This window comes from Typopeltis vanoorti, chromosome 13, assembly GCF_054136105.1.
Source record: "Typopeltis vanoorti isolate ZY-2024b chromosome 13, IOZ_Tvanoo_1.0, whole genome shotgun sequence".
Lineage (NCBI taxonomy): Eukaryota > Metazoa > Arthropoda > Arachnida > Uropygi > Thelyphonidae > Typopeltis > Typopeltis vanoorti.
Window position 1 is genome coordinate 97,863,618 of NC_143561.1, and position 27,881 is coordinate 97,891,498.

The 27,881-nt window shown below is 36.8% G+C and overlaps 1 protein-coding gene across 1 annotated transcript in view; it reads right to left on the reverse strand.

The window, feature by feature from the left end:
- LOC150100406 (uncharacterized) overlaps nt 1-27,881 on the reverse strand; it is a 621,895-nt gene that overhangs the window by 216,286 nt on the left and 377,728 nt on the right. Inside the window, exon 25 of the mRNA XM_090402392.1 lies at nt 2,315-2,476. Within this exon, the coding sequence (XP_090258518.1) occupies nt 2,315-2,476 (162 nt within the window). The remainder of the gene's footprint in view (nt 1-2,314; nt 2,477-27,881) is intronic.

Here is a 27,881-nt window from a genome sequence, read left to right on the forward strand (position 1 = left end):
GGAACAGCATCCTGAAAGAGGAGAGTCATAGTGGTGTGCCGCAGGGATCTGTTTTGGGCCATCATTGTTTAACTTGTATGTTAATGATATTGGGGCAGGTTTAAAAGTTGATATGCAAATATTTGCAGATGATGCAAAATTGATAAGAACAATTAGAAGTCAAGCAAATGTCACCTTACAGGAGGAACTTGAATAGATTATATAAGTGTAGAAAGTATTTTACCTTGGGTATGATAAATGTTAAAGATACCAAGCAATTTTTAAACCTGGTTTTACTCCATTTCTCAAGTAAGCAAACAGACAAACAAGTCAAGTTTGCGCCTGCAAGTGTTGCAAGTCTAGCTGATCCTACAGGTAGTGCAAGACCAAGGCAACTCATGGTAAAGGTGGTATAAGCTCTGATCGCTAATCTTAATATTTACCCTTAACGCCAAAACACATCTCCTAGAGGAGATGTATGGTGTTTTGTATTAAAGGCAAGGGGGCCACTACCCAAGCCGGATTTGACCTTTATTGAGGTCTCATCAGTGAGAGCCTGGCTAGAAATACCAAGATTTTTAGTAATACAGAGCTTATAAGTATTTTACCAGAACAAGTTACCATAAGGTGTTTTAACCTTATTAAATAAAAATCTCAGGAGGAGATATTACAGCTAGACTTGCAACACTTGCAGGTGCAAACTTGACTTGTTTGTCTGTTTGCTTACTTGGGAAATGGAGTAAAACCAGGTTTAAAAATTGCTTGGTATCTTTAACATTTATCATATCCAAGGTAAAATACTTTCTACATTTATATCTCTTCCTGAGATTTTTATTTAATAAGGTTAAAACACCTTATGGTAACTTGTTCTGGTAAAATACTTATAAGCTCTGTATTACTAAAAATCTTGGTATTTCTAGCCTGGCTCCCACTGATGGGGCCTGGCCTTGAGAGGTTCTGCTTGGGGATAGGTTTCTGCCTGTCTCTGAGTAGGGCCACCGCTCAGATTATGGCTCTGGCTGGTGGTGGGGTGAGCCTGCCACTGGGTATAGCCAACGCTGAGAAGTTCTTCTCGGTGACGGAGTGGGTCTGTCAATGAGTGGAACAATGCTGAGTTCGATGGTCTTTCGGCCACTATTGAGTGGTCTAGGGATCATCCTAATTTTTAGAGGGGTCTTTATTTAAATACACCTCAATAAAGGTCGAAACTGGTTTGGGTAGTGGCCCCCTTGCCTTTAATACAAAACATCATACATCTCCTCTAGGAGATGTGTTTTGGCATTAAGGGTAAATATTAAGATTAGTGATCAGAGCTTATACCACCTTTACTATGAGTTGCCTTGGTCTTGCACTACCTGTGGGATCAGCTAGACTTGCAACACTTGCAGGCGCAAACTTGACTTGTTTGTCTGTTTGCTTACTTGGGAAATGGAGTAAAACCAGGTTTAAAAATTGCTTGGTATCTTTAACATTTATCATACCCAAGGTAAAATACTTTCTACACTTATATAATCTATTCAAGAGTGATTTTGGAGAAGGATGAGGCATTAATATACCTGGGAGTGTTGTAGGACAAGAATCTGAAGTTCAGTGGTCACAGTGCACAAATTATGAAGTCATGGTATTAGATGATGGTAATGATGTGAAGGACCTTAACGTATAGAAATAAAGTAAATATAAGGCCTTGATAAAACCTGATTAAAATTATTGTGCAGAGATTTGGTTTCCTGGTTTTTGTGGTGATGAGGATATATATAATATAAATATTCCAAGAATGTTATTTGCAAAGTCTTGTGAATAGGATTAGAGAGATATGATTGAGATGGTTAAGTTGGTAAAGGGGTTGTCACTGGGTTAATGTGGAAGAATTTTTTCTGGAAACGGGAAAAGGGATAGAACAAGGAGCAATCCCAGGAATAGGAGGGTGCGAAGCATTGCATAAGGAACAGATTCTTTGCATGGAGAATAGTTGGTGAGTGGAATGCACTGGCTGAAAATGTGCTGCACGTAGATACACTGAATCAGTTTAAAGCACAGTTTGATGGATTTTCTGTATAACAGTATGTTCCTCCTATAGTGAGTCTTTTGACTATGTGTAGGGCTAGTGTTAATAATAACAAAATCAAAGATCTGACAAATAACAGACCAATTTAAAAGAAAGTTTCTGATCACGAACTGCTCATGAAATTTTAATTGCATTTCACTGTCATAATATCTGGTACATGCCACTTGAGGATATGAAAATGATCATAATGATGAAGAATCAATAAAGCTGCATGACAAAAATGATAAAAAAATGCTACACTTATTAGTAATAAAAGAGCAAAATACCTACAAATACTAGTTTTGACATCTCCTTTAATGGTTTTATAGGATTCTGATACCTCTCATATGCAAGTGAACGGATTTTATCTCCATCTTCTAATATTCTCCCAAATAAGGATACTTCCCAAGGAGCACTATTTTTACTGTCCTTTGTACTTCTTGTAAATAATCCCTAAAAATATCAATAATGTTATATTTTTAATTATTTTAAAATGATTCTTGTTTGAACACATAATATATATAGTTTGTAAATATAGTATTCATATATTTATGGCTTGTAATTATTATTATTATTACTCTGACACCTAAGACCTCCAGAGGAGTCATCAATGGAGGAAACCTCACATCACTTTCACTACCTGTTACATCTTCTCTTGAATTCATTCACATTTGCACTTATCACTTTTAAAGGAAAGCCATTCGAATCACACAGTACTAAGGTACCTGAGGCAAATAAGGCCCACCTTATTTAAAATTTGAATAAGTTAGACAATTGTTTAGATTATCTGAAACAACAGTTTTCATATTCTTGTATAATCACTAATTAAAAAAAAAACACAAATAAGAACAATTCTTGCAGTAATTTATATTTTAAACAAGTCTTTAAAAATACCTTTGTGGCCTTATTAAACCATAGTAGTTTTATAAAGCTCTTGAACAAAATTAAATATTTAAAAAAGAATATAACAATTATTTTTAATTATTGTTAATTTTAATCATAATTATTGGCTTAAGAACAGTCATAAGGGCATACAAATATGCCACATTCTTCTTTGGTGAGACCAACACACTCTTTGTGATACCATTTAAGACACCATGTGCATTGCCTCATATCAGCAACCTTTTCTTCTCTGCATCCATGGCAATAGCACTTTTCTTTTGACACTCTGTTTGTTCCTTTATTTTGTTTTGGTTCTTTCTGTTTTTTAGTGGCAGTCTTCTCTTTCTTACTATCCTTTTCTTTGAAAAGATCTTTGGTCACTTTCTGACCCTTATAATTTAACACTTTTCTTCGTGGTGTTGCCTTTACAACTGCATAATTTGGTGTTGGCATTAACTCCTGAAACTATGACTTCAAAGAGTTCTTTGTTTTTAGATTTTCCAATGGAATCTCATCATCGGAGTTATCTGAATCACAAGATGGAGGATTAGGACATGTTCTTACAGCTCGAGCAGAATTCAAAGATTGAGCTTTACGTTTAGAAATTGTTGGGTTTCTCTTTAAAAATAACTTCAACCAATCTTTTCCTGCAAGGCCACTTTCTTTATTGAGGTTATTCCTAATTTCATTTTGTTTGCAAAATATAAACGTTTGCCTGCGTATAGCTTTTAGAGTTAAAGGGACACCAATTGAAAAAAACTTTACTATTCTTTCTACCAAGTTCTTCTCTTGTTCTTTCGTTAGCACAGTATTTTTTCCTAATCTTTTCGTCATCTTCTCTGTCTTTAAATGGTTCCTCAATATTCCTCTAGGTACTCCATGGTGTTCTGATGCTGCACATTGTGATAGTTGTCCTCTTTGCACAGCTTTCATAGCTGCTTCTAGTCTTTCATCAGTCCAAAGACCCTGTTTCTTCTTAACTTCTGACATTTTCAGAGGCTTTTAGCAATAAAATAAGTAACTATTATGAGCAATCACCAAAAAATAAAATCATAAATTATAGCAGTTTAATAAGGCTCATCAACAAATTTACTGGGCTTTATTAACCTCCGCGAACTAGATTAGATCACATCTATTTTCATGTGAAATATGAATTCAAATCAATTAAAACATTTTTTTATCATAAAACTGAATGTTGAATGAACAATTTAAATATAAAAACAATGCGAAAAGAACAATATTTTTAATTAAAACTTATCAATTATTGCGTCGTAATATTATTAAACGGGAAGACACAACCACCTCCCACAAATGTCTAGGTCAAACTGACACAATACAGTTGCTAGATAAAATGGTGCCACTGATTTGCCATTGCTTATTGCGTCCTCTGTGTGTGTGTCTCTGGGCCTTCTTTGCCTCAGTTACCTTACAATGAGAGAAAAAGTTCTCACTTTTTCTTGACTGTATTCATTCTCAATTTTCATGGATGTCTTCTTGTCTTCCCTCCCACAACCCTCAATAAAATTTTTTAAAAAATCATCTATTGGTAACCTAAATGATTCTTTCAGAAGTTTGTAGGTCTATCATATCAGCCCTCTTTCTCCAGTTTGTTGGCATCTGTAATTTACAAATTTTCCTCATTATCTAAAATTCGCAGTCTCATTCGCAGTTCAGGGGTCATATTGCAATCTTTGCTATATGACCCCTTGAACTTCAATTTCCCATCTACTAAAATGCTAAAATTTCTCAGCCTGGTCACTTTCTTCTAGCATAATCCCACCAATATAATATGACACTGGATATCTCATTACACCAAAGCTTACAAATAACCTTAGATTTACTAACATTGAACTAGCAGTCGTTTTCACATTACCTGAATTACAGCTTATTCTAATAATTCTGCAATTATTAGAATAATAATTGCAGAATTATCTGATTATCCTGCCTATCTTTGCATCATCAGAAAACAGTTGTGTGTTTCCTCCTGTCAAATCTTTCCTAACAATGTAAACATTGAATAACAATGGACCAAAGCTTGATCTCGGGAATACACTATTGATCACTCACCTTAGATCCTGCAGACTCACATCCCCATATACCACTTTTTTTGATATCTGTCAGTCAGCTATCCTCATTTCAAACTAATTTATATTCTGATCCCATAACATCAAACTTATGCAACAGCCTTCCTTCTTGTATCCTGTGAAAAGCTTTTGCAAAGTCCAAAATCGTCATGGTGTATCCATTTCCCTTGTCTTGCTCAACCATAATATTATTGTAAAATGTGAGAAAGGTTACTCAAATGTGGCTTTCTTTTAGTAAATCAAGCTGTTCATTGCAAAGTGTAGATCCTCTGTAAACCTATTTTTGATATGTGAGATCTTATCAACTTTTCCAAAATCTTCATAACCACTTCAGAGAAACTGATCAGTCAAAGTTAGACACATCAGTTTGTCTTCTCCTATGCAATGAAATTATTATACATTCTTTCCATTCCTGTGATATTGTCTGTACTGACTCACATTATAAAATCAGAAAAATGCACAGCCAGGTTAGCTGAATACCCTTTTAGCATACATGCTGATATCCCATCAGCTAATATTGTCAAATTCTTATTCAGTTTGTGAATCAGATCTAGTACATATCCTCTGCATACACATGAGTTTCTTCTTATAGTGTAGAGCACTGAGCTCTATGTTGTATATATGCATATATAGTAATCATCCCCATCATCATGCATATCAAGGTTTTAGGCCTAGCATGGCCTGTTTCGGCCTTAGAAGTCATCGTTGAATCATTTAAGAGGACGTCCTGGTTTTCTTTTTCCTAATGGTTTATATTTTAAGGCTTGTTTTGGTAATCTTTCTGTTTTCATTCTTTGAACGTGTTCCATCCATTTATGTTTATATTTTTTAATTTTTTCTATTACTGGTTCTTGGTTTAATTCTTTTATAATTTCTTTGTTTCTTTTGTGATCAAATAGGGTATACTTTGCAGTTTTTCTCAAAAACTTCATGTCTGCTGTTATTAATCTTTGTTTGTCTTTTTGTTTTATTGTCGAGATTTCATTTCCATACATTAAGACTGGTAGGGCTAATGTATTGTATACTTTTATTATTATTATTATTATTATTATTCAGGCCTCCAAGGAGTCAAAAGACTCATCGAGGGAGGTCCTTTCTAAGACATAAAGTCTGTCAAGACTCATCGAGGGGAAGTCCCCCCCTGAGAAACACAAAGTTTATCATACCACTCCTTAAACCCACTGACCGTTCTCGCTCCCACCACTCCATCAGGCAATGCATTCCACGGCTCAACCACCCTCCACACAAAGAAACCACTCCTTACCCTCTTGCTCACAGTTTCCTTTCGTAACTTCCAGGGATGGCCTCTTGTCATCACTCCTTCCCGCTGATCAACCAAGCGAAAGAACTCCCCAGTGTCAACCCTGTAACCACCTCTCAACAGTTTAAAAGTCTCAATCATATCACCTCTCCTTCTTCTATCCACCAATTACACCTGTTATTTTTAAATATTTTGCAATTTTTACGTTTATATCTTTTTCATATGTGATCATACATCCTAGGTAGTTAAATGAATTCATCTGTTCTAAGATCTTGTTATCTATTACTATTTTAGTTCTTGCTGGAGCTTGTCCTTTAAAGGCCATAGGTTTTGATTTTTCTGTTGATATTATCATACCATAATCTTTGGATATCTCATTTAGATCTAAATGAGATATCATTTAGATCTAAATGAGATCTAGTGGTAAGACTTATACGTTGGTTAGACATAACTGGTAATTAATTTACGGAATTAACAACGCATATAAAGTAAATTAATTAAAGATAACTTTAATGAATCACTTCTATATTTCGACAATGTCACATTGTCATCGTCAGGAACATAAAGATATGGTATGTGCACTAAAGGAACTAACAAAGCAAATGAGGAAGAAATTAAAACACTAATTTTGTTCCTAAAGTCCTAATGGTGCCCTCTTGCGGGCTAATTTGGTAGTCTTGGCCGTTGGGCTGAAGTTCTCATAATGAAGGTCTCCCAAATTTGGGGCAGTTTCATGCACCCAAATTTGTTGAGGTTAGGAAAGTTTTTTAGAGCTGCTGAAGATTCTTTGAATAATCTTTCGTATTTAAACTTGCTGCGATGGATTATTTTTGTCTTCTTCCAACGAATTTTATGGTGGGTATCTAAGGCATGGTCTGCCAGCCCAGAGCGGCTGTACTCAGCCGCTCTGGGCTGGCAGACCATGCCTTAGATACCCACCATAAAATTCGTTGGAAGAAGACAAAAATAATCCATCGCAGCAAGTTTAAATACGAAAGATTATTCAAAGAATCTTCAGCAGCTCTAAAAAACTTTCCTAACCTCAACAAATTTGGGTGCATGAAACTGCCCCAAATTTGGGAGACCTTCATTATGAGAACTTCAGCCCAACGGCCAAGACTACCAAATTAGCCCGCAAGAGGGCACCATTAGGACTTTAGGAACAAAATTAGTGTCTTAATTTCTTCCTCATTTGCTTTGTTAGTTCCTTTAGTGCACATACCATATCTTTATGTTCCTGAAGATGACAATGTGACATTGTCGAAATATAGAAGTGATTCATTAAAGTTATCTTTAATTAATTTACTTTATATGCGTTGTTAATTCCGTAAATTAATTACCAGTTAAATGAGATCTAATTTAGATCTAAAATAGCTTTCTGTAAGTTATCTTCAGAATTTGTAATTTATTTGGTCATCGGCAAAGAGAGGAGTGTTTAAGTTAACTGTAGGAGAAAGTTTGTTTAATTCCTTGATGTAAATTTTTATTCCATTTTATTATTATTTCATTTAAGTAGATATTAAAAAGAGTTGCTGAGAGGGGACCTCCCTGTCGGACCCCTTGCTTTATCTCTCTCGTATATGATAGCTCGTGATTTAATCTTATTTGTATTTGATTATTTTCATATATACTTGTGATATCTTTTAGGATATTATTTGGTATTTGTCTTTCTTTTAATATGTGAAATAACATGTTTCTTTTAACTTGGTCAAATGCTTTTTTGTCAATAAATGCAATATGTATTTTTAAATTGTATTCTCTTCTTTTCTCTAGTATTAATTTTAGGCAAAAGGCCGGGTTTATACATGATCATCCTTTTCTAAATCCAACATATAGTAATCCAATATATAGTAATATAATATATAAATATAGTAATGAAAATTCATTCTATTTACTCAGTATGAAGTTATGTTCATATTGTATTTTTTACTGACTGAATTCAGAGAATTAGACTAACAATTAATTTATTTAACACACAACATGTTTCATCAGAAGGCCGACTTCTTTAGGTGTGAGAACATTAAAAGCAAATATAAAAAAAACAAATATAAAAAACACCATAAAGAAACACTGTACCACTACAAAACCGACTATCAACTACGGTTGAGTTTGAACTGAAGCTACAGTCTGGGCTAAAGTTCTATTGTTATGAAGCTGCGAGTGTGTGACTTCACGAGTGCTCTAGTATCTGATAGCAGAGCTAAATTAGTCTGGCAATTAAACTAAGGTTACCGTTTATGTGATAAGAATCCAGGACAATTTCTTTAGACTCAACTATGCAGGTTTCTACCTCATTGTGGCATATATGAAGGTTTGATGTTAAGGTCCAGTTTATCTCATGTTGGCAGCCTTCATTATTTGTGTTCACTGAGAACAGGACATGGCTTGAGAGGGTGCTTGCTCTGGTTCTGTTGTAAACAATGTCCCTTTGATGTTCCTCAAGACATAGAAAGATGGACTTCTCAGTTTGGCCATAATATGGCTTCCCACAGTCACATATGATTTTATACACTCCTGGAAACTGAAGATGGTTGCGAGCTTGTTTGGGTTTGCTTACAATTGATCTGAGTTTAGAAAGAGTTGAAAAGCACATTTTTATGTTAAATTTTTTCAAAATTCTTCTTAGTTTCTGGTAGAGTGAGCTGATGTATGGTAAAGATAAATAACTTTTGGGGTTGTGGACAATTTTCTTTATGTACCTTCGGGAGGCCGTATAATCTGGGGATAAGTGGATGTAAAGAATGAAGATAAAGGCATATGTTTTGTGGAAGTTCCATGGTCTTTTTAGAAGGTTGTTGGTTTTGTTATGTATCTCCCTCGTTGGATCTCTCTCTCCCTCTCTATCTCTGAGTAGATATCTGACTAATAATGTTAAGATTTTGTTATGGTAATCTGTTTTATTTAGGACTACAGTTGCATTACCCTTGCTAGCTTGGAGGATTTTTTATGATTTTTAATGGCTAGTCTTTCACCTGGGGAGATGTTATCAGAAGCAGGTTTTTCATTGTTGATCACAAATATTGCCTCCATGAGAAGTAAACTCGCCTCTGCGGTAGGAATTAGTCAGGCAGCTTTCTCTATCTTAGTTAGAAACAGTTCTCTGGGAATAGTTTTAGGCGAAAGGACAAAAGTGAGACCTTTTGTGAGAAATTTTTCATCGTCATCATTAAGGTGCATACTCCATCATCAAAAATACATTGAACTGAGAAATAAATGCATTCACAGTTTCTGTACTCATCACTCTTAGGCACATTCCACTCACCACTCTCAATGCAAAGAACCAGTTTGTCACTCCCCTCCACATACAGCTTCCGGGGATGAGCTTGTGTTTGATACTTGTCTCCCTCTAATAAGTAAAAAATTTCCTCCACATTAATCTGGTAACAGTCCCTCACCAATTTTTATGTGTGTCAATCATATTGCATTTCTTTCTTTCTTTCTTCTATTCACAAAGCACTGCAACTTACATGCCCTCAATCTCTAATCATATTTGGTCACCTATGGAAGCACGTGGTGTGAGATTTGAGTGGTGGTAGGTAAAAGTTTTTTTTTTAAATGGTGTATAGCATGAATTCTTTTGTGAATTGTTATGCATTTTTTCCTCAGTAACACAAGTGTTATTTAGTGGTTTGGCTTTGGAGTTTTGTTGGGTTACCAAAAAGGCCAGGTCACATTCGGCAGCTTTGTGGTGGAAGAGAAGATAAGTTTTCGCAATCTAGTATAGTATATAGCACTGAATATAGCATTATATTTATATATATATATGTTTAGAGTTTATTTATTTATATATATATATATATATCTGTGATACAGTGTTCATATATATTTTTTAGCGATAAGTTTAGTAGTTACGTACTTGGCAGTAAGGAATGATGACAGACACAACTGCAATCACAAATGGCATGTCACCTAGTCCTCTGCCATTTAAGAACTCTTAAAGTATACATTTTTGGTCGTTTTTATAATAGAAATACAATTTTATTAATACAGACCAGTATTTTACAATAAACATTTATTAAAACCTACCAGTTTCACCAGCAAACTGTCTGGCGAAACTGGTAGGTTTTAATAAATGTTTATTGTAAAATACTGGTCTGTATTAATAAAATTGTATTTCTATTTAAGAACTCTATTATACGTAATATAAAGGACTTTGTGGCATGCAGTGATTGCGGCATGTATGCTTCCCGGGAGTTGTGGCAATTGAGAGAAGGGGAAGTGAGTATATGAGCAAAATGCAGACAATGCGAGGAAATTAACACATTAGATATATCGATAACTGACCTAGTTGCTTCAGGGATGGGAAATGAATGTTAGGAAATGCGTAGTGAAATAGGAGAAAATGATGAACAGGAGACGAGTAGTGTGATAGGAGAGAATGACAAGCGAAGTACGCATGAGAAAATAAGAGTCAGGAGTGTGGAAGGCTTGAATGATGTGAAGTTTACGAAGATGGTTTTGATTGGGTAAATAAATAGCGAGTAAGAGTGACTAATTTGCAGAGAGGGATAGATGAGCTGAAAGAGGAGGTGCAATATCTTGTGAACGAGACGAGAGGTATGAAAGATGAGATAAGGAGAATGGAAGAGATGTATGCAAGGCGAATCAGAGTAGGAGTGAGAGAAAGTTTTGGGAATGACAGGAGAGGAGAGAATAGAAGCAGTAGGAGAGAGAGGTTTGGGAATGATAGAAGAGGAGAGTATAGAAGTAGTAGGAGAGAGGGAATTAGAGAAGGGTTTGGAATGATGGAATAGGGGAGTATAGAAACAGTAAAAGACAGGGAATGATAGAATAGGAGAGAAATGGAACAGTAGAAGGGGGGGGGATAAGAGCGAGGTATGGGAATGATAGAAGAGGAGAGAATGGGATAAATGGAAGAGAGGGAATAAGAGAGAGAGATATGGGAGTGATAGAAGAGGAGAGAATGGGAACAGTAGAAGAGAAGGAAAGAAAGAGAGTTATGGGAATGATAGAAGAGGAGAGAATAGGATGAACAGGATAAGTGGAAGAGAGGGAATGAGAGAGAGTTGTGGGAATGCTGGAAGTGGAGAAAATTGAGACAGTAGGAGAGAGGGAATGGTCAGAGGTGTAATGTATGGTGACTCAATGATCCGTGGTGTGCAAGATAGGATGATTGAGGAGTGTTTGCCTGGAGGAACAATAGAAAGTGTGGCTATGGCAATTAAAAGGGGTGAAAGGTTCAAAGATAAAAGGGGTAATTGTGATGGTAGGAACAAATGACTTGAGAGGTAATAAATTGGGCAGGAGAGATATGAGATTCTTACTTGAGGTGTACGAAAAAAGACGCAGAGAGGAAAGATTGTGTGCATGTTGCCTAGGTATGATTGTGACGAGCTGAGCAGAAGAGCAGTAATATTGAATAACATAATAGATAGAATGTGTCACAAGAGAGGATTGGAATATGTGGGTGCTGAGAGCGTTTGAGGGCAGAGAGGAAATGTATGCGAGAGAGACCGCCTGCATTTGAATGAGGAAGGACGTAGGCATCTGAGTCAATGTGTCAATGCAGGGAAGCTAGAATGCCCAAGGTGGATGGTAGCAGAGGTGGCTTCTTGTGGGAACGGGTACTTGGGAGAAGGGGGACAACATCACGTAGTGCTGAGCCCAGTAGAGTCTAGAGGGGGATAATGCAGGGTATAGAAATAGTGGCATTTTTTATGCTTTATACTAATGCCAGAAGTATCCGGAATAAAGGAGAGGATTTGGTGAATCTGGCAGCATCAGTCTGGCCAAAGATTATTGGGATCACCAAGATGTGGTTGATTGACAGAAGAGGATATAATAAAAGGAATAGAAGTACCAGGGTACAGCATTTTTTCAGCAGGATAGAATGGGAAAGTGTTGTGGTGGAGTACTGCTTACGATAAGTGATGACTTATGTCCTCTAAGAGTGGAAACTTTGAAAGGCAGTGACATCAATGATTTTGAAAGCACATGGTGTGAGGTAGAGATAGGCAAGACGGGATATTTAGTGGGGTGTTGCAACAAACCATGGTGCACAGATGGTGGGGACCAGGAGATGTTTAGACAGTTGAGCTTGGCAAGTGCAAGAAGAATGATTGGTATGGTAGATTTTAACTAGAGTAGTATAAATTGGGACGAGGAACATGCATGTAGCAATAAGGGAATGGAATTACTAGAATTCTTGAGGGACATATATCTTAGGCAACATGTAATAGAGGAAACAAGAGGTTCAAGAGTTTTGGATTTGGTCATAGCATCAGAAGAGTTGGTAATAACTGAGATGACATATCTCCCACCAGTTGGAGAGAGTAACCATGTGGTTTTGACTTGGAAGATGAATAGACATGCAGGAGTATCAAAGAGACGGGAACATATGTGTAATTATAAGGCAAGTGATTATAATAGTCTTAGACATCAACTTGGGGAAGTTTCATGAAGGGAGGAATTGGAAGGCCAGGATGTCATTAGTGCTTGGGAAATTGTGAAGGAATATTTATTAGCAGCAATGGTATGCTGTATTCCACAAGTGAAGAAGAGGACACAATTTGGTGTAAAGTGAATGACAAACAATATTAAACAGGAACTGCATGTGAAAAAGAGGTTATAGAAGAAAAATAAGGAGACAAGTGAAGAGCAGATGCATAAAGAATATACAACACAGGCTAGGAGAGTGTCTAGTATGATAAGCAAGGTGAAACAGGAATATGAAAAGAGATTGGCCCTAAGATCGAAAGAAAATCCTAGGGAATTTTTTAACTATGTGGCCAGTAAGAGGAGAAATGATTGTGGAAGAATGACATTGTTAGGTAAAAATGGGAATCAGTGACTGATGCAGAGGACATAGTGGAATTCTTCAATGAACACTTTATTGGAGTATTTAATCCTGGAGGAGTAAATTTTAATACTAGAGGGAGAGGGCAGGTTCGAGGTTTAGAGGTGCAGGAGGAGAGTGTGTTCCAGATGCTGAATACTCTGGATGTCAGTAAAGCTGTGGGACTGGATGGTATTTCACCACGAGTTTTGAGAGAATGTGCTAAGGAACTGACAGCTCCTTTGACACGGCTTTTCAATGAAAGTCTTGCTACGGGAATGGTGCCCAGGTAATGGAAAGAAGGTAAGATGGTGCCATTGCATAAGAGCGGTAGCAGACTGGAAGTGTCTAATTATAGGCCAGTTTGTGTGTCATCAGTAGTTGTTAAGATTTTGGAGAAATTAGTTAGGGACCGTATACAACATTGGGCAGATGAGGGTAATGTTATCTGTGAGAGTCAACATGGATTTGTGAAGGGGCACTCTTATTTTAGTAATATGCTAGCATTTTATAATAAAGTTACAAGAGCAGTACATGAGGGAAAGGCATTGAAAGTTTATTTTTCACTTGGTTAGAATATAATAAATTTAGTGTAATCCTTTATCCAAGTGTGAGCAAACAAAGTTTGCGCCTGAAAGTATCTTCAGGCCTGGGGTAAGGTGGTAAAGGAGGGAAAGGCATATACTGCCATTTTTCTTGGATTTTGCAAAAGCATTTGACAGGGTGCCACATGATAAGCTGATATATAAGTTGCAGCACATTGGGTTTAAATGTCAGGTTAGTCAAATGGATTCAGAATTGGCTATCCAATGGGTATCAGAGAGTTGTGTATGATGGGACAGTTTCAAGGAGCCAGAAGGTTACAAGTGGGGTCCCACAGAGCTCAGTATGGGGACCTATATTGTTTAACCTTTATATCAATGACATTCCACGTGGTTAGCCTAGTGGCTATGCGCTTAGCAACCATATGGCTGGGGAGGGGGTGTCCGAGGTTCAATTCCCATCGACAACGCAAGGAGCTTAAGGATCTTCCTCGGCCATAGCCAAGTTAGCCGGTCTTGGGCGTGGGCAGCAGAGTTTTTTCCACCAGTTAAGCTGGGATTTTTCATCCAGCAAGCAGGCAAACCGGTCCAGTGAACACACGGATTACAGTCAGGAATATTAACCCAGCCATAGGTCTGATTCATCAGCTATGCTGGTTCCAGAGCCCGGATAAAATTTGGGGGGGACTGAGATGGTGCCGTACCTCCCTGTAAAATTGATCCACGGCCGTGTATCATCATACGATTATTATTATTATATCAACGACATTGCCAGTGGATTGTAGGGGGGGGGATATTCAGCTGTTTGCAGATGATGTAAAGCTGGTAAGGGTTATTAGCAATAGTGCAGATGTGAGAGTCATGCAAGAAGATTTGAATAAGCTAGACAGATGGGCAAACGAATGGGGATGTTAGTTCAATGCAGCAAAATGTAAGGTCTTTGAGGTTTGGGACACATCAATGGGTCACTGAATACTCTATTGGAGGAAGTAGGGGAGACAAGAGATCTGCAGTTGATGATTGATAGAAACCTGAAATTCAAGGGATAATTGCAAAGGTGGTGAAGGTAATACAGATGATTGCTGCAATAATGAGAAGGACAGTGACCTGCAGAAATAAAGAGTTATCATTCCATTGTATAAGACCCTGATCAGACCACACTTAGACTATTGTTTACAGATTTGGTCCCCAGGATTTGAAGGGGATAAATTAACTGTGGAAGGGGTACAGAGGCAGATAACAAAGACAGTGTTTCAGGACTGTACAATGTTAGTTATGAGGATCAGCTGAGGGAATGTGGACTGTAGAGTTTGCTTGATAGAAGAAGGAGAAGTGATATTATTGAGACCGTTAAACTGTTGAGAGGTGGTTATAGGGTTTGACACGGGGGAGTTCTTTCGCTTGGTTGAACAACAGGAAGGAGTGATGACAAGAGGCCATCCCTGGAAGTTACAAAAGGAAACTGTGAGCTGTGGTTTTGTGTTGAGGGTGGTTGAACCATGAAATGCATTGCCTGATAGAGTGGTGAGAGAGAGAACAGTCAATGAGTTTAAGGAGTGGTATGATAGACTTTGTAATTCCTAGGAGGAACCTCCTACAATGAGTCTTGATAGACTTGTGTTTCCTAGGAAGGACCTCCCGTGATGAGTCTTTGATTCCTTGGGGGCCTAAATAATTATAATAATCATAATATTTGAGATTCCACGGACCAAACACTGACTTAGTAATCCTTCTCCAAAACATCCTATTTGAAAAATATCTGCTCCATTTCTCAGAGAACTTTCCAATTTTGCATTATTGGCATACAGTTGCACATCTCCAAATAAGCAGTTCCCAATACATTAAAGAATAAGTTAAACAATAACAGTCTTAAAACAGATCCGAGTGGCATTTCACTAGTGACATTCCTCTTTTAGGATACCACTCATCCATATACAACCTGCTTATATCTATCTGACAACCAATCAGTTATTCAAATTACTAGTCTGTGATCTAATTCCATCTGTTTCAATTTAGCTACTAGCTTGTCACTTGGCAGTCTATCAAAGGCCTTTGAAAAATACAAATGCACCATTATATATGCATCTCCTTGATTGAATCAAATCAAATAGAAGTACATGAATGATCATTATCAATTAAGCAGGAGTTTTTTTAAAAAAATTACAGATGGGTTCCACATAATAAGCTGATAATTAAGTTGCAGCACATGGGTTTGGAATGTCAAGTTGGTCAATTGGATTCAGGATTGGCTGACTGATAGGTATCAGAGAGTTGTGTATGGTGGGGCAATATCAAGGAAGCAGAAGGTTACAAGTGGGGTTCCGCAGGGCTCAGTACTGGGACCTGTATTGTTCTCCCTCTATATCAATGATATTGTCAATGGATTACAAGGGGACATTCAGTTGTTTGGGGATGATGTGAAGCTGAGAAGGGTTATCAGTAATAGTGCAGATGTGGCATCCCTGCAAGAGGATTTGAATAAACTAGACAGATGGGCAAATGAATAGGGGTATCGGTTCAATGAAGCAAAATGTAAAGGCTTGAGGTTTGGGATCCATCAACGAGAGGATGCATACTCGATTGGAGGAGGTAGGGGAGACAAGAGATCAGGGGGGTGATGATTGATAGAGATCTGAAATTTAGGGGACATATTGCAAAGGTGGTGAGGGTAAATCAGAGGATTACTGCAATACTGAGAAGGACTTTGACCTGCAGAGATAAAAGAGTTATCATCCCATTGTATAAGGCCCTGATCAGGCCACACTTAGACTATTGTTCTCAAATTTGGTCCCCAGGATTTGAAGTTGATAAATTGACTGTGGAAAGGGTACAGAGGTGGAAAAAAAAGATGGTTTCAGGACTGTACAATATGAGTTATGAGGATCGACTGAGAGAATATGGACTGTAGAGTTTGGCGGATAGAAGAAGGAGAGGTGATATGATCGAGACTTTTAAACTGTTGAGAGGCAGTTACAGGGTAGACATTGTACAGTTCTTTCACTTGATGGAACAGCAGGAAGGAGCGATGACAAGGGCCATTCCTGGAAGTTACGAAAGGAGGCTGTGCGCAAGTGAAGAGTGGTTTCTTTGCATGGAGGGTGGTTGAATCTTGGAATGAATTGCCTGAGAGAGTGGTTGGAGCGGGAACAGTCAATTGGTTCAAGGAGTGGTATGATAAACTTTGTGTTTCCTAAAAACGACCTCCCGCGATGAGTCTTTTGACTACATGGAGGCCTGAATAATAATAATAAGTAAACATTTTTAACACTCTTATGTTTCATCTCAGCCACTAACACATTGTCAGGGAAACAATATTAAAATTGCAAAAAACACAGACAAATTTGCATAAACAATAAGTGGAATAGATTAGACAAAGCCTTAAGTGCTATGACATACACCATCTAAGGGTACTGTTGGCTATCCTTAGCTGCACTGGGTGAGTGGTCTAAGAATTACAGTTTCCAAATACTGGGAAGTTTAATACAGCCATATTTATTAAGATTAGTTTTTAAATCTGCTGCTGATCTAAAATAAGTCTTTCAAATTTGTATTTTTTATGGTGAAGCATAGTAGTTTTTTTCCTGTTTAATTCTGTACAAGGTATCCAAAGGCACGGTCAGCAAGCCCAGACTGACCATACTGAATGATCACTATCAGGTTTTAATTCATATATATGTTTTTTTTTTTTTACTAACACAATGTTTCAACATAAAAATGTGCATAAATTCACATGGAGAGAAGAAGCAAGGAATAAGAAAATTCTCATTGACTATGTTATTGCTGATAGTGGTGTTTTCTCACAGATGCAGGACAATAGAGTGTACAGAGGATTTGAAATTGGATGTGATCACCATTTAGTCTTAATCAGGATAAAATTGAATTTCATACTGAACAGAAGAACATGTAAGATAGTTTTAAAGCAAATAAAAGTTGAGCAGCTTTCAGATGTGAACTGCAGACTAAAATACACAACCATTATTCAAGAAAAAAATGAAAGAGCTTGAGAACAGGAACCAAAACTTAGAAATTCAGTGGCAAACTCTGAAGAAAACATTGATTGACTCAGCTAGAAAGACATGGTGAGGCTGTGTGCAAAGACAGAAAAATCCCTTGGTGGACACAGGAAGTTAAAGCGACAGTGAAGGAAAAGAAGAAAGCATATCAAAAGTTCCTGGCAAATAAGTCAGCTTGTGCTTTTAGAGAATACAGAGACAAAAGTAAGAAAGCTAAACACTGTAAAACTAGCTAAACAAGTCATTGGGAGACTTTGGTAAGAACATAGAAAATAAATATCAAGAAAGAGGCAAGATATTCTGGAGGTGTTGAAAAAAGTCAGAAATGGAGAAAAGAGTGCTGTAAAAGGAATTAGAGATGATAAAGTTGACATGAAAACTGGAGCAAACAGTATCCTTGATGTATAGAGCAATTCAAAAAATTGCTAAATGAAACAAGCAGTGACAGCACAGTGGTAAAACAAACACTTATCAGTCATGCAATCAGGAATACATATCCATACTTGAAGTAGAAAAGCTATCAAACGACTGAAATGTGGAAAGGCAGCAGGAGTTGATGATATTCGACCAAAAAATGCTCAAATACGGAGGTATAAAAGTCTTGAAGTGGCTGCACTGCATAGTTCAGAAGGCCTGGATGAATTCCAGATGACTGAATGATTGGAGTAGAGCTTTCATAGTACCCATATACAAACACTGAATGTAAGAATTACAGAGGTATTCCCCTATTGAGTGTTCCTGTTATGATTTCTGCAAGTATACTTGAGAAACGGTTCAGAAGGATTATGGAAGGGAATCTTGCAGAAGAACAAGCTGGATTCAGGCCAAATAGAAGCTGTCAGAATCAGATTTTCACTTTATGACAAATAGTTGAGAAATCATGGGAACATAACAAACATCAGTATTTAAGTTTAGTAGACCTGCAAAAGACACATGACAAGGTGCCAAGAGAAAAGCTATTCAAAACGCTACATATGGCATTATATCATGCAATACTTAGTCTCTATTTGAGTTGTAAGTCAGCAGTTAGAGTTGAAGGAAGTACAGGAAGATGGTTTGATATTAAATCTGGTGTCAAACAAGGATACATTATCCCCTCTGTTATTCATTATCTTTATGGATCACATTATGAAGGAAAGTGGTATTAAACCTGATATCAAAATTGGAGATGTTAATCTCAGCTCTTTACTTTATGCAGATGATGTTATAATTTTAAATAAATCCAGTACAAGTCTGTAGGATTCCCTGAGTAAACTGAATAGCTGTTGAAATAAGTTTGGTATGAAAATCAGCAATAACAAGACAAAGACAATGAAAATAGGCAGACACATTGAAAATATCAACTGCATTGTTAATGGAGAACCTATAGAACAAGTAAATCATTTCAGCTACTTAGGCATGATTTTTAGTGAAGGTGGTAAATTAAATATGGGAATAGGCAACAGAATCAATACAGCTGGATGGTAGGAAGTAAAACTAAATAAATTTATATAGAATAAGAGAGAAATTAGTCAAAACACTAAATTAGCTGTATACAAGACAGTGTTCAAATCAATTTTAACTTTTATTTCTAGCCCAGCTCTCTTCTGAGAGCAGGGCTAGAAATAAAACACTTGACCAAAGACTAGAGACCACAGATATGAGAGTCCTGAGAAAGATTAGGGACGTAAACAGATGGCATCAATGACAATATCATATTAAAAATGAGGATATCAGGAAAGAACTTGACACTGTTGTTATCATCCAGGAATGTGTTAGCAGAGCTAATCTCAGGTGGTATGGTCAATTAAACAGAATGGGAGAGGAAAGATTAGCAAAACAAGAGTTCTCTTCCAGGTTGGCAGGAAAAAGATCCAGAGAAAGATCAAGATATAGTAGGTGATTGATACAATAAAAAGTGCCTTAGTAGACAGAAGTATAAGATCTGATAATGTTGATGTCTTGATAGATAACAGATTAATTTTGAAGAAAACTGTTAATATGAAATTAGTAATGATGTAAATTCTTCATGTAGTACTATCATAATATCCTGCACACTTGAGGGTACTTGTGAGGAATTCGATATGTTTTTTTTTTTTTAATTTATACTAGATATATTTGCTCTGATAGTTATAATTTAAGCAAATCTACTCATAGTGAATTGCAAAAAATGACCATGCTTATGGGTGAGAGATGTTCTTCTATGTGGATGTTAGTAGATCTCCCAGTCTGATCATAATAAGATAAGTTGCAAATACAAGGAACTTTGTAAACACCCGGAACTGACAGTGGCAGCAGATGATCCTTGGGAGAGCAGATGAGGATAGCCAATTTTAAATAAGGTTTGAATGTGTTGTAGAGATTACATTTTTTTTTTTAGAGTTCTGGCTATTTTTTCAGAGGTGCCCCAGTAATAAGGAACAATGATAGCATTACTATAGTCAGCATGTTGAGAGGGATGCAAGAAGATGGAAGGAACAATCAATTTGTTGATCATTTTGGCATAGCTGAACTCTTCTTTATTCACCAGACTTTGTAACATTGGTTACAAAGGACAGTCTGGTGTCCTGCTCCTCCCATCTCCTCTAAGAGAGATGAAATATAGGAGTGACTAAATGTGTTGTTTAATTATTTATATGTGCTATAAATAATGAGGTCACCAGCACATAAGTCTAAATAGTAGATATAGACCAATTAGTTCTCTTCATTATTGCCATAATCTGTTGGGATGTTCTTACAATTTTTAGCAATGTGATTCCTAAACTTCAAGTCTCTGCCCATCATCACTCCCAGATCTCGGATTTCCTCCTTCAAATTTTCTCCATTAATGTTATACTCTGCATCCCAATTTTGCCTACCAAATTTCAAGACCTTGCACTTTGCTCCATTAAACTGATAGCTCCAATCATTTACCCATTCACATAGTCTAGTCCAGTGATGGCGAACCTATGACACGCGTGTCAGCACTGACACACTTGAGTGTTTCAGGTGACACACCTTGGATGTTGAAAGATATTGGTATTCTGATGAAAAAACTGTGATAAATTGTGTAAGATCGCTTTCAGTTAAGGCGATTTAGAAAGTAACAATTTTAAGTATTTCCCAAGAGTGAAAATTTTTAATGAAACCAGTCCCAAAAATCATGAACAACATATCAATCAATCTATCGAAGTTCTAAAGTCAATAACTGAGCAGTTTTCTTCTAGATTTGAGCAATTTCGAATGTTGGAACAAACAATCCGATTCATAAAGTATCTTGATGAAACAGAATTCATGGATCTTAAATTAGATGGCTTTGAGTGGTTGGATTTAAAAGATCTAGAAATGCAACTAGCTGACTTCCAGTGTAATCCTATCTAGAAAAGAAAGTTTATTGCTCTTAGAAATGAATTAGAACTTGAGCAGGAACGTCTGCATGATACCGCATGTAAAAATTCAGACTGTTAAATTCAAAGTGTGTGGAATAGCCTTCCCGAAAACTTTCATGCTATTAAAATCTTTGCTAAAGCTCTTCTAACAATTGTCTCTTCTACATACTCTTGTGAAACTATTTTCTGCCTTAAATAATATCAAATCGAAAAGGAGAAATAGAGTGAGCAATGATTTGAGAGCTGTCAGTGTAGCATTTTTCTAGTACTCAGCAACAGAAAAGTCATTAAATGTAATGTAAGTTTGTAATTTCACTTTATTAAACTAATTGTATAATATGAATTCATAGATTTTATATCAATGTCCTATTAACCACCTTACCGGCCATTATGGATCAAATACGCATCCTCATACGCTTCGTATCATATATTTCAATGTAATATCAATGGTATTACAATTTTAATATGCACTTCACATCCATGGTAACTTGGACATATATGTACGTCCTGGCCGGCAGCATGGTTAAATAAATAACGTAATATGATATGTATAAGCAGTGGTGAGGTTTTAACAAAGGGCCCTCGCATAAGGGGCTCATGAGGGCCCTTTGTTAAATTTTTCTCAAATTTGTGAACCCCCTTGTTGTTCTTGTTTAATAATCTTGTAGAACTAGAAAATATCACCGTGGAATGTATACATGCTACTATAATTGCTACTTTAAATTCATATGGATTTTCTGATAACTATTTAAAAATCATCTCATTGCATTTTGTTCAGATGGAGCTAGTGTAATGCTAGGAAACAAATCAGGTGTTGCAATCAAACTTCTACAAAAATTTCCCAACATTGTGATTTGGCATTGCATAGCTCATCGTTTACAATTAGCATTAGATGGATAAAAAAAATTAAAGAAATAAATCATTTTGAAATATTCATGGATAACTTATATATGCTTTTTATCATCAATCACCAAAAAAATCAACGAGAATTAAATACATTTGCAAAAGACCTTGCTATCGAAATTTTAAAGATCGGCCGTGTGTTTGGAACACAATGGGCACCTTGCAGTTTACGAACGACTCTTGCTTTGTGGAGAAATTACCCAGATTTATGCAAGCATTTTGCACCGAACAATAAATATAAGGGCTTTTTAAAACGACTTCTCAATTTGGAATTTTTAAAAGATCTAGCATTAATGATTGATATCCTGCAGGAATTATCATAGCTGTCAGAAGCTCTAGCTCTACAAAGTGGCAATATAAGTATTATAAGGGCTAAGTTAGCCCACCCCTTTTTGTTTTGCTCGATGATGCGAGCCCATATATAATGCATGTATGCAAGTGGCACATCAACAACGTCAATATTTAAAAAAAAAAAGATGTTTGACACACCTGGGTAAAAAAGGTTCGCCGTCACTGGTCTAGTCATATTATCGTGCAAAGGCCACAATGCCTGCTGTTCTTCTCATAGCCCTTCCCAACATTGCCGAACAACTGGACATTTACAGTTAAGCTAGTCCCAATGTCATTAACATACAAGTTAAACAATACTGGCTCCAAAACAGATCCATGTGGCAAAAAACTAGAGGTTTTCCTTTTTGGGATACCACTCCTCCATATACAATTTGCTGATACCTGTCCAATAGCCAATCAGCTACCCAACTTACAAATCTATTTTCTAATCCCTTGTATATTATCTTGTATATTATTATTATTATTAAACATTTAACCTCCATGAAGTCAGAGACTTATCGTGGGAGGTAAACACCATTGCACACAATACTCATCCAACTGTGCTTTAAACTGATTCAATGAGCCTACATTCACAACGCACTCAGGCAATGCATTACACTCACCAACCACTCTCCATGCAAAGAACCTTCTCCTCACTCCTCTGCTCATACCCTCCTTATACAGTTTCCAGTGATGGCCTCTTGTTCTACACTCCTCCTCTCCCATTCTATGAAAAATCTCCTATATGTCAATCCAGTAACAACCCCTGATTAGCTTATGTATCTCAATCATATCCTCCTCCTTCCTTCTTAACATATCCTTGTCACAATGAAAACCCAGTGACCAAATCTGTAAACAATAATCCATATGAGACCTGATCAAGGCCTGATACAATGGCATCATAACCTCTCTATTTCTGCATGCCAGAGTCCTCTGCATCATTGCCATTATCTGATGCGACGTCTTCAGAACTTGGGCTTGACACTGCATAGCACTTTCCAGTTTTGCATCATCTGAAAACAGCTAAATATTACTAGTCAAACCCATCCCAATATCATTAATGTACAAACTGAACAGCAGTGGTCTCAAAACCGACCGTTGAAGTACACCACTAGTAACCTTTCTCTTTTGGGATACTGCAATTTCTGACACCTATCTGACAGCCGGTCACTGATCCAACTCAGAAGTCTGTTATCCAATCCCATCTGTTTCAATTTATTTATCAACTTGTTGCGTGGCAGTCTATCAAAAGCTTTTGCAAAATCCAAATACAGGCAGCCCTCGGTTTACGTTGGTTCAATTTACACCGATTCACAATAACGTCGGTTGCCTGAGCATGCTCTCTTACTGTAGTGTGGTTGACTGAGAAACAAAGCTAGCAGGACTCTAGTGTTTGAGTGTTTACTGAGCAACTACGACGTATATGTATCAAACCTAGTTTTGATGTTGAATGTACCTAATTGTACTATTTAATTTTTTTTTGCATACATACGTATTTAAATTGATAAATTAAGTAATTACATACCATGTCTGATAATAGAAGTGCAGAAAAATTAGCAGAACTTGGTGTTAAGAAGGCGCTGAAATCAATCATACTTGAAAAGAAGATGGAGGTGATTCAAAGAATGGAAGATGAGCAGACATGTGCTAATGTCTGTAGACGTATGAACTTACCTCCATCGACTGTTACTACAATCATGAAAAATGCAGATAGAATAAAACAGTCTGCGCAACAATCTATGGCAGCACTAAATGCAAAACATGTATGTTATAGCAGGGGTAAACTTCATGAAAGAATGGAAAAAATTATTATCATTATGGGTGGATGACTTATATCAGAAAAACATTCCTCTGACGCAGGCTATTATAACTGAGAAAGCAAAAACTATTTTTGAGGATCTTAAAAAGACAGATGGAGGCGAAGAAACATTTTAGGAAGCAAAGGTTGGTTCATGAAATTTAAGTCTCGAAGTAAGTGCCACAGTGTCAAATTATGTGGTGAGGCGGCAAGTGCAGATGTTGTGGCAGCAGCTGCTTTTCCTAAAGAATTTCAAGACGACTGTGTAGAACAAGGAAGTTATCCTCCTGATCTCATTTTTAATGTTGATGAGACTGGGCTCTACTGGAAAAAATTGCTATCACGCACCTTCATTTCCTGTGAAGAACGTTCCGCTGCAGGTTTTAAAGCTGCAAAAGATAGACTTACGCTTTTGTTGGGTGCTAATGTCTCTGGAACTTTGAAGCTTAAACCAATGTTGGTGTACCATTCACAGACACCATGTGCCTTCAAGGGTCTAAAAGCCATACTACCAGTCTACTGGAAATGAAACAAGAAAGATTGGGTTACACAAGACGTTTTTATAGATTGATACACAAATTATTTTTGTCCTACTGTGCTTCGCTTCTGTAAAGAAAATGATTTGCCAGCCAAGGCATTGCTTCTCTTGGATAATGTCCCTGGACATTCTCAAAACCTTGCTGAAGTAAGAATACCGTTGGATGCCAAGGTTGTTTACATGCCCCCCAAACACAACATCGTTTTTGCAACCAATGGATCAGGGGATTATATCAATCTTCAAAGCCTATTACCTCCATATAACATTTATGGAAATGGTAAGTCTTGGACACTTCAGGAAAAACTATTAAAGACTATTGGTGGTCATTCGATATTTTGAAGGGCATTAACAACATCGAGGCAGCTTGGAACAATGTGTCAGGAAAGGGTTTAAAAGGAGTATGGTGAAAACTTCTTCCAGAATTTATGCATGACTTCGAGGAATTAGAGCAAGAGGAGAATGTTATTGAAGATGTTACAAAGCTTGTGCCAGAGGTGGGATTATACGATATTAAAAGCTGAAGATGTGACAGAAGTCTTAAGAGAGCCATGATAAACTGTTTTCCAATGAAGACTTAAAAAATTAGCCAAACAATTAAGTCAACATCCAAAGGAGGAGAAATAAAATGAAGAAGGTCCTCTGAGAGATATGGAAATGGCCAATTTACAGCAAATCCTTGCAAGCATAGAGACATTGACTGATGAACTCTGCGAAATGGACGACGGTTGGGAACGGAGTGCGAATGTAAAAAGGAGTGTAATCGCATCTATTCAACCTTACACTGAACTCCTTAAAGAAAGAAAAAAGAAAATCTAGGCAGTTAACACTGGATACTTTTTTTAAAAAAAATGCAGGTGATCCGAAACCAGGAACTTCAACATAGAAATATGTAATATCTTTTCGAAGTTTCATATATTTTGTATATAATTTTGTTTTCTTTTCTTTATTGATAATTTTATTTTAACAAATATACATGTATGCATTATCAAAGCTTTAAATATAATAATGTTACACATATATCATGTACATATTTTTTGACTGAGTGAAACATAACTTCATACCTCCCATTAAAATTGGGTATGCCCGTTTTTTCAGGAACGGAACTGAGATGTAAACCGAGGGCTGCCTGTACACCATTCTATATGCATCTCCTCTATCCAAGGTATTTGTTACTTTGTTATAGTACATAATTAAGTTAGTGAAACATGATCTTCCCTTAACAAACCCATGCTGATAACCACAGAGAATACTGCTGTTATCAACCCATTTCCGTATCTTACCTCACACCGATCTCTCCAGTACTTCACCACAACTCCAGATATACAGACTAGCCTATAACTTGAAGCTACAGCCTTATCACCACCTTTATGCAGTGGAACAATTGTAACCTCCTCCTCCTCTTCCCACGCCCTTGGAACCTGTGCTGTGGTAAGACTCTTATTAAACTGGTATGCCAATGCTACTGCCAATTCTCTGCAACATTCTTTAAAATGCATGGTGATATGTCATCAAATCCTGTCACCTTATTGACATCAAGTTTGTTTATTTATTTCCTCAAATACCTCCTGCTCATTCACAACTAAGCCATCCTCTCTTAAAGTTCTTCATGATTCCACCCTGATCAGGAGGAAACACCCTTATAAACTGATCACTGAATATCTCAACAATGTCTTCTGCAGCAGCTACAATTCTACCACTTTCATCCATTAACTTCATCTTACCATAATCATTCTTCCTTCTTTCCACATATCAAAAAAACTCTCTAGGGTGTTTCTTTGCCTGATTTGCCAATTTCTACTCATACTCTACTTTTGTTTCCCTTACTAACTGAGTCACTCTCCTGGCTTGTTCTTTATACTCTTTATGTGACTGATTATTACATTATTCATCTTGTACTGCCTCCAAATACCTTCTTCTTCTTGCAGATTTCATGCTTAAGCCCCTCATTTATCCATTTTACACCTACCTTATTCAGCCTTTTGGCCTTCTGAATACATTTACACATTGATGCTGTTATGTACTTTTTTGTCAGTTCCCATGCAGCATTTATTTTCTTACTGCTCAATCCCACTCATTTCATGTTATCGGTACCATCGACAAGGTGTAACATACAGGCAGCCTGCCTCGCAGCGTGGCTAACAATTCCTGTTAGCGTAGTAAGTGCAGAAAGCAGTTTTTCCAAGCTTAAACTGATTAAAAATTAATCTCGAACAGCAATGACCCAAGAAAGATTGGTTGGTCTAGCAACTATATCGATAGAGGCAGATATAGCTTATAATTTAAATTTAGAAGAGTTTATAAATCGTTTTATCATGCAATATCTCTGTAGAGCAAGCATTTAATTAATATTATTATGTAATAGTTTTGCATTAATGTTTCTCATGTAATAAAAACAAAATAGCAATTGGAGATTTTCTTATATTTTTGTCTTATAATCCATGAGAGGTGATATTTAATGGTTTGCCTCAGGGCATGATCTATTCTGGAGACATGTTATAGCTCCAAGCTATCTCCTAAGCTTGTCATAATCATCAGCCTTATAATTACACATATATCCTTTCCTCACAAAAGTCTGCATATGACTAGCCACAACACAGGTGATTACTTCATGATCACTTTCACCAACTGGAGGAAAGTGTGAAACCCCCCTCTCACTATTACATCTTCTGATGAAATAATCAGATTTTAGTATATGCATCGCCTTTATCAAGTGATTTTGTTACCTTGTTATAAGACATAAGCAGACTGTTGAAACACGACCTCCACCTAACAAAATGATGTTGGCCATCATGAAGAATACTGCTATTATAAATCTGAATCATAGTCCTAATCAACTTCTCTAACACCTTAATAGCAAATCCCAGGCACTGGCCTATAATTGGTAGCCTTAGTCTTACTTACTCCCCCCCCCCCCATTGTGAAGTAGAATAATATTTCACACCTTCATTCCTTTGGGCCATGCTCTGTTGCAAGACTTATAAAAACAGTTATAAAAACAAGACTTTAAACAGTTGCGCTAAAAGCATCATTAAATTCATATACAAACATTTCCTCAAGACACATGCCAATTTACTGCCATATTAAAATCAAGTTTACTTAATTCCTCATATACTTTCGGCTCATTCACCATCGCTGTCCCTCCTCTGCCATTCATTCTCCACTTCAGCTTCTCCTGATGTTGTCTTCATGAGTTGGAAATACACTGACAAACTGATCATTGAATAATTCAACTATATTCTCTGCATTGGTTACCAATCTTCAAGTGTCATCAACTAGCATCATTCTCCTATAGTCATTTTTCCTTCTACTTGCCGCATATCTCACTAGGATTTTTCTTACCTTGTTTGGCCAATTTCATTTCATA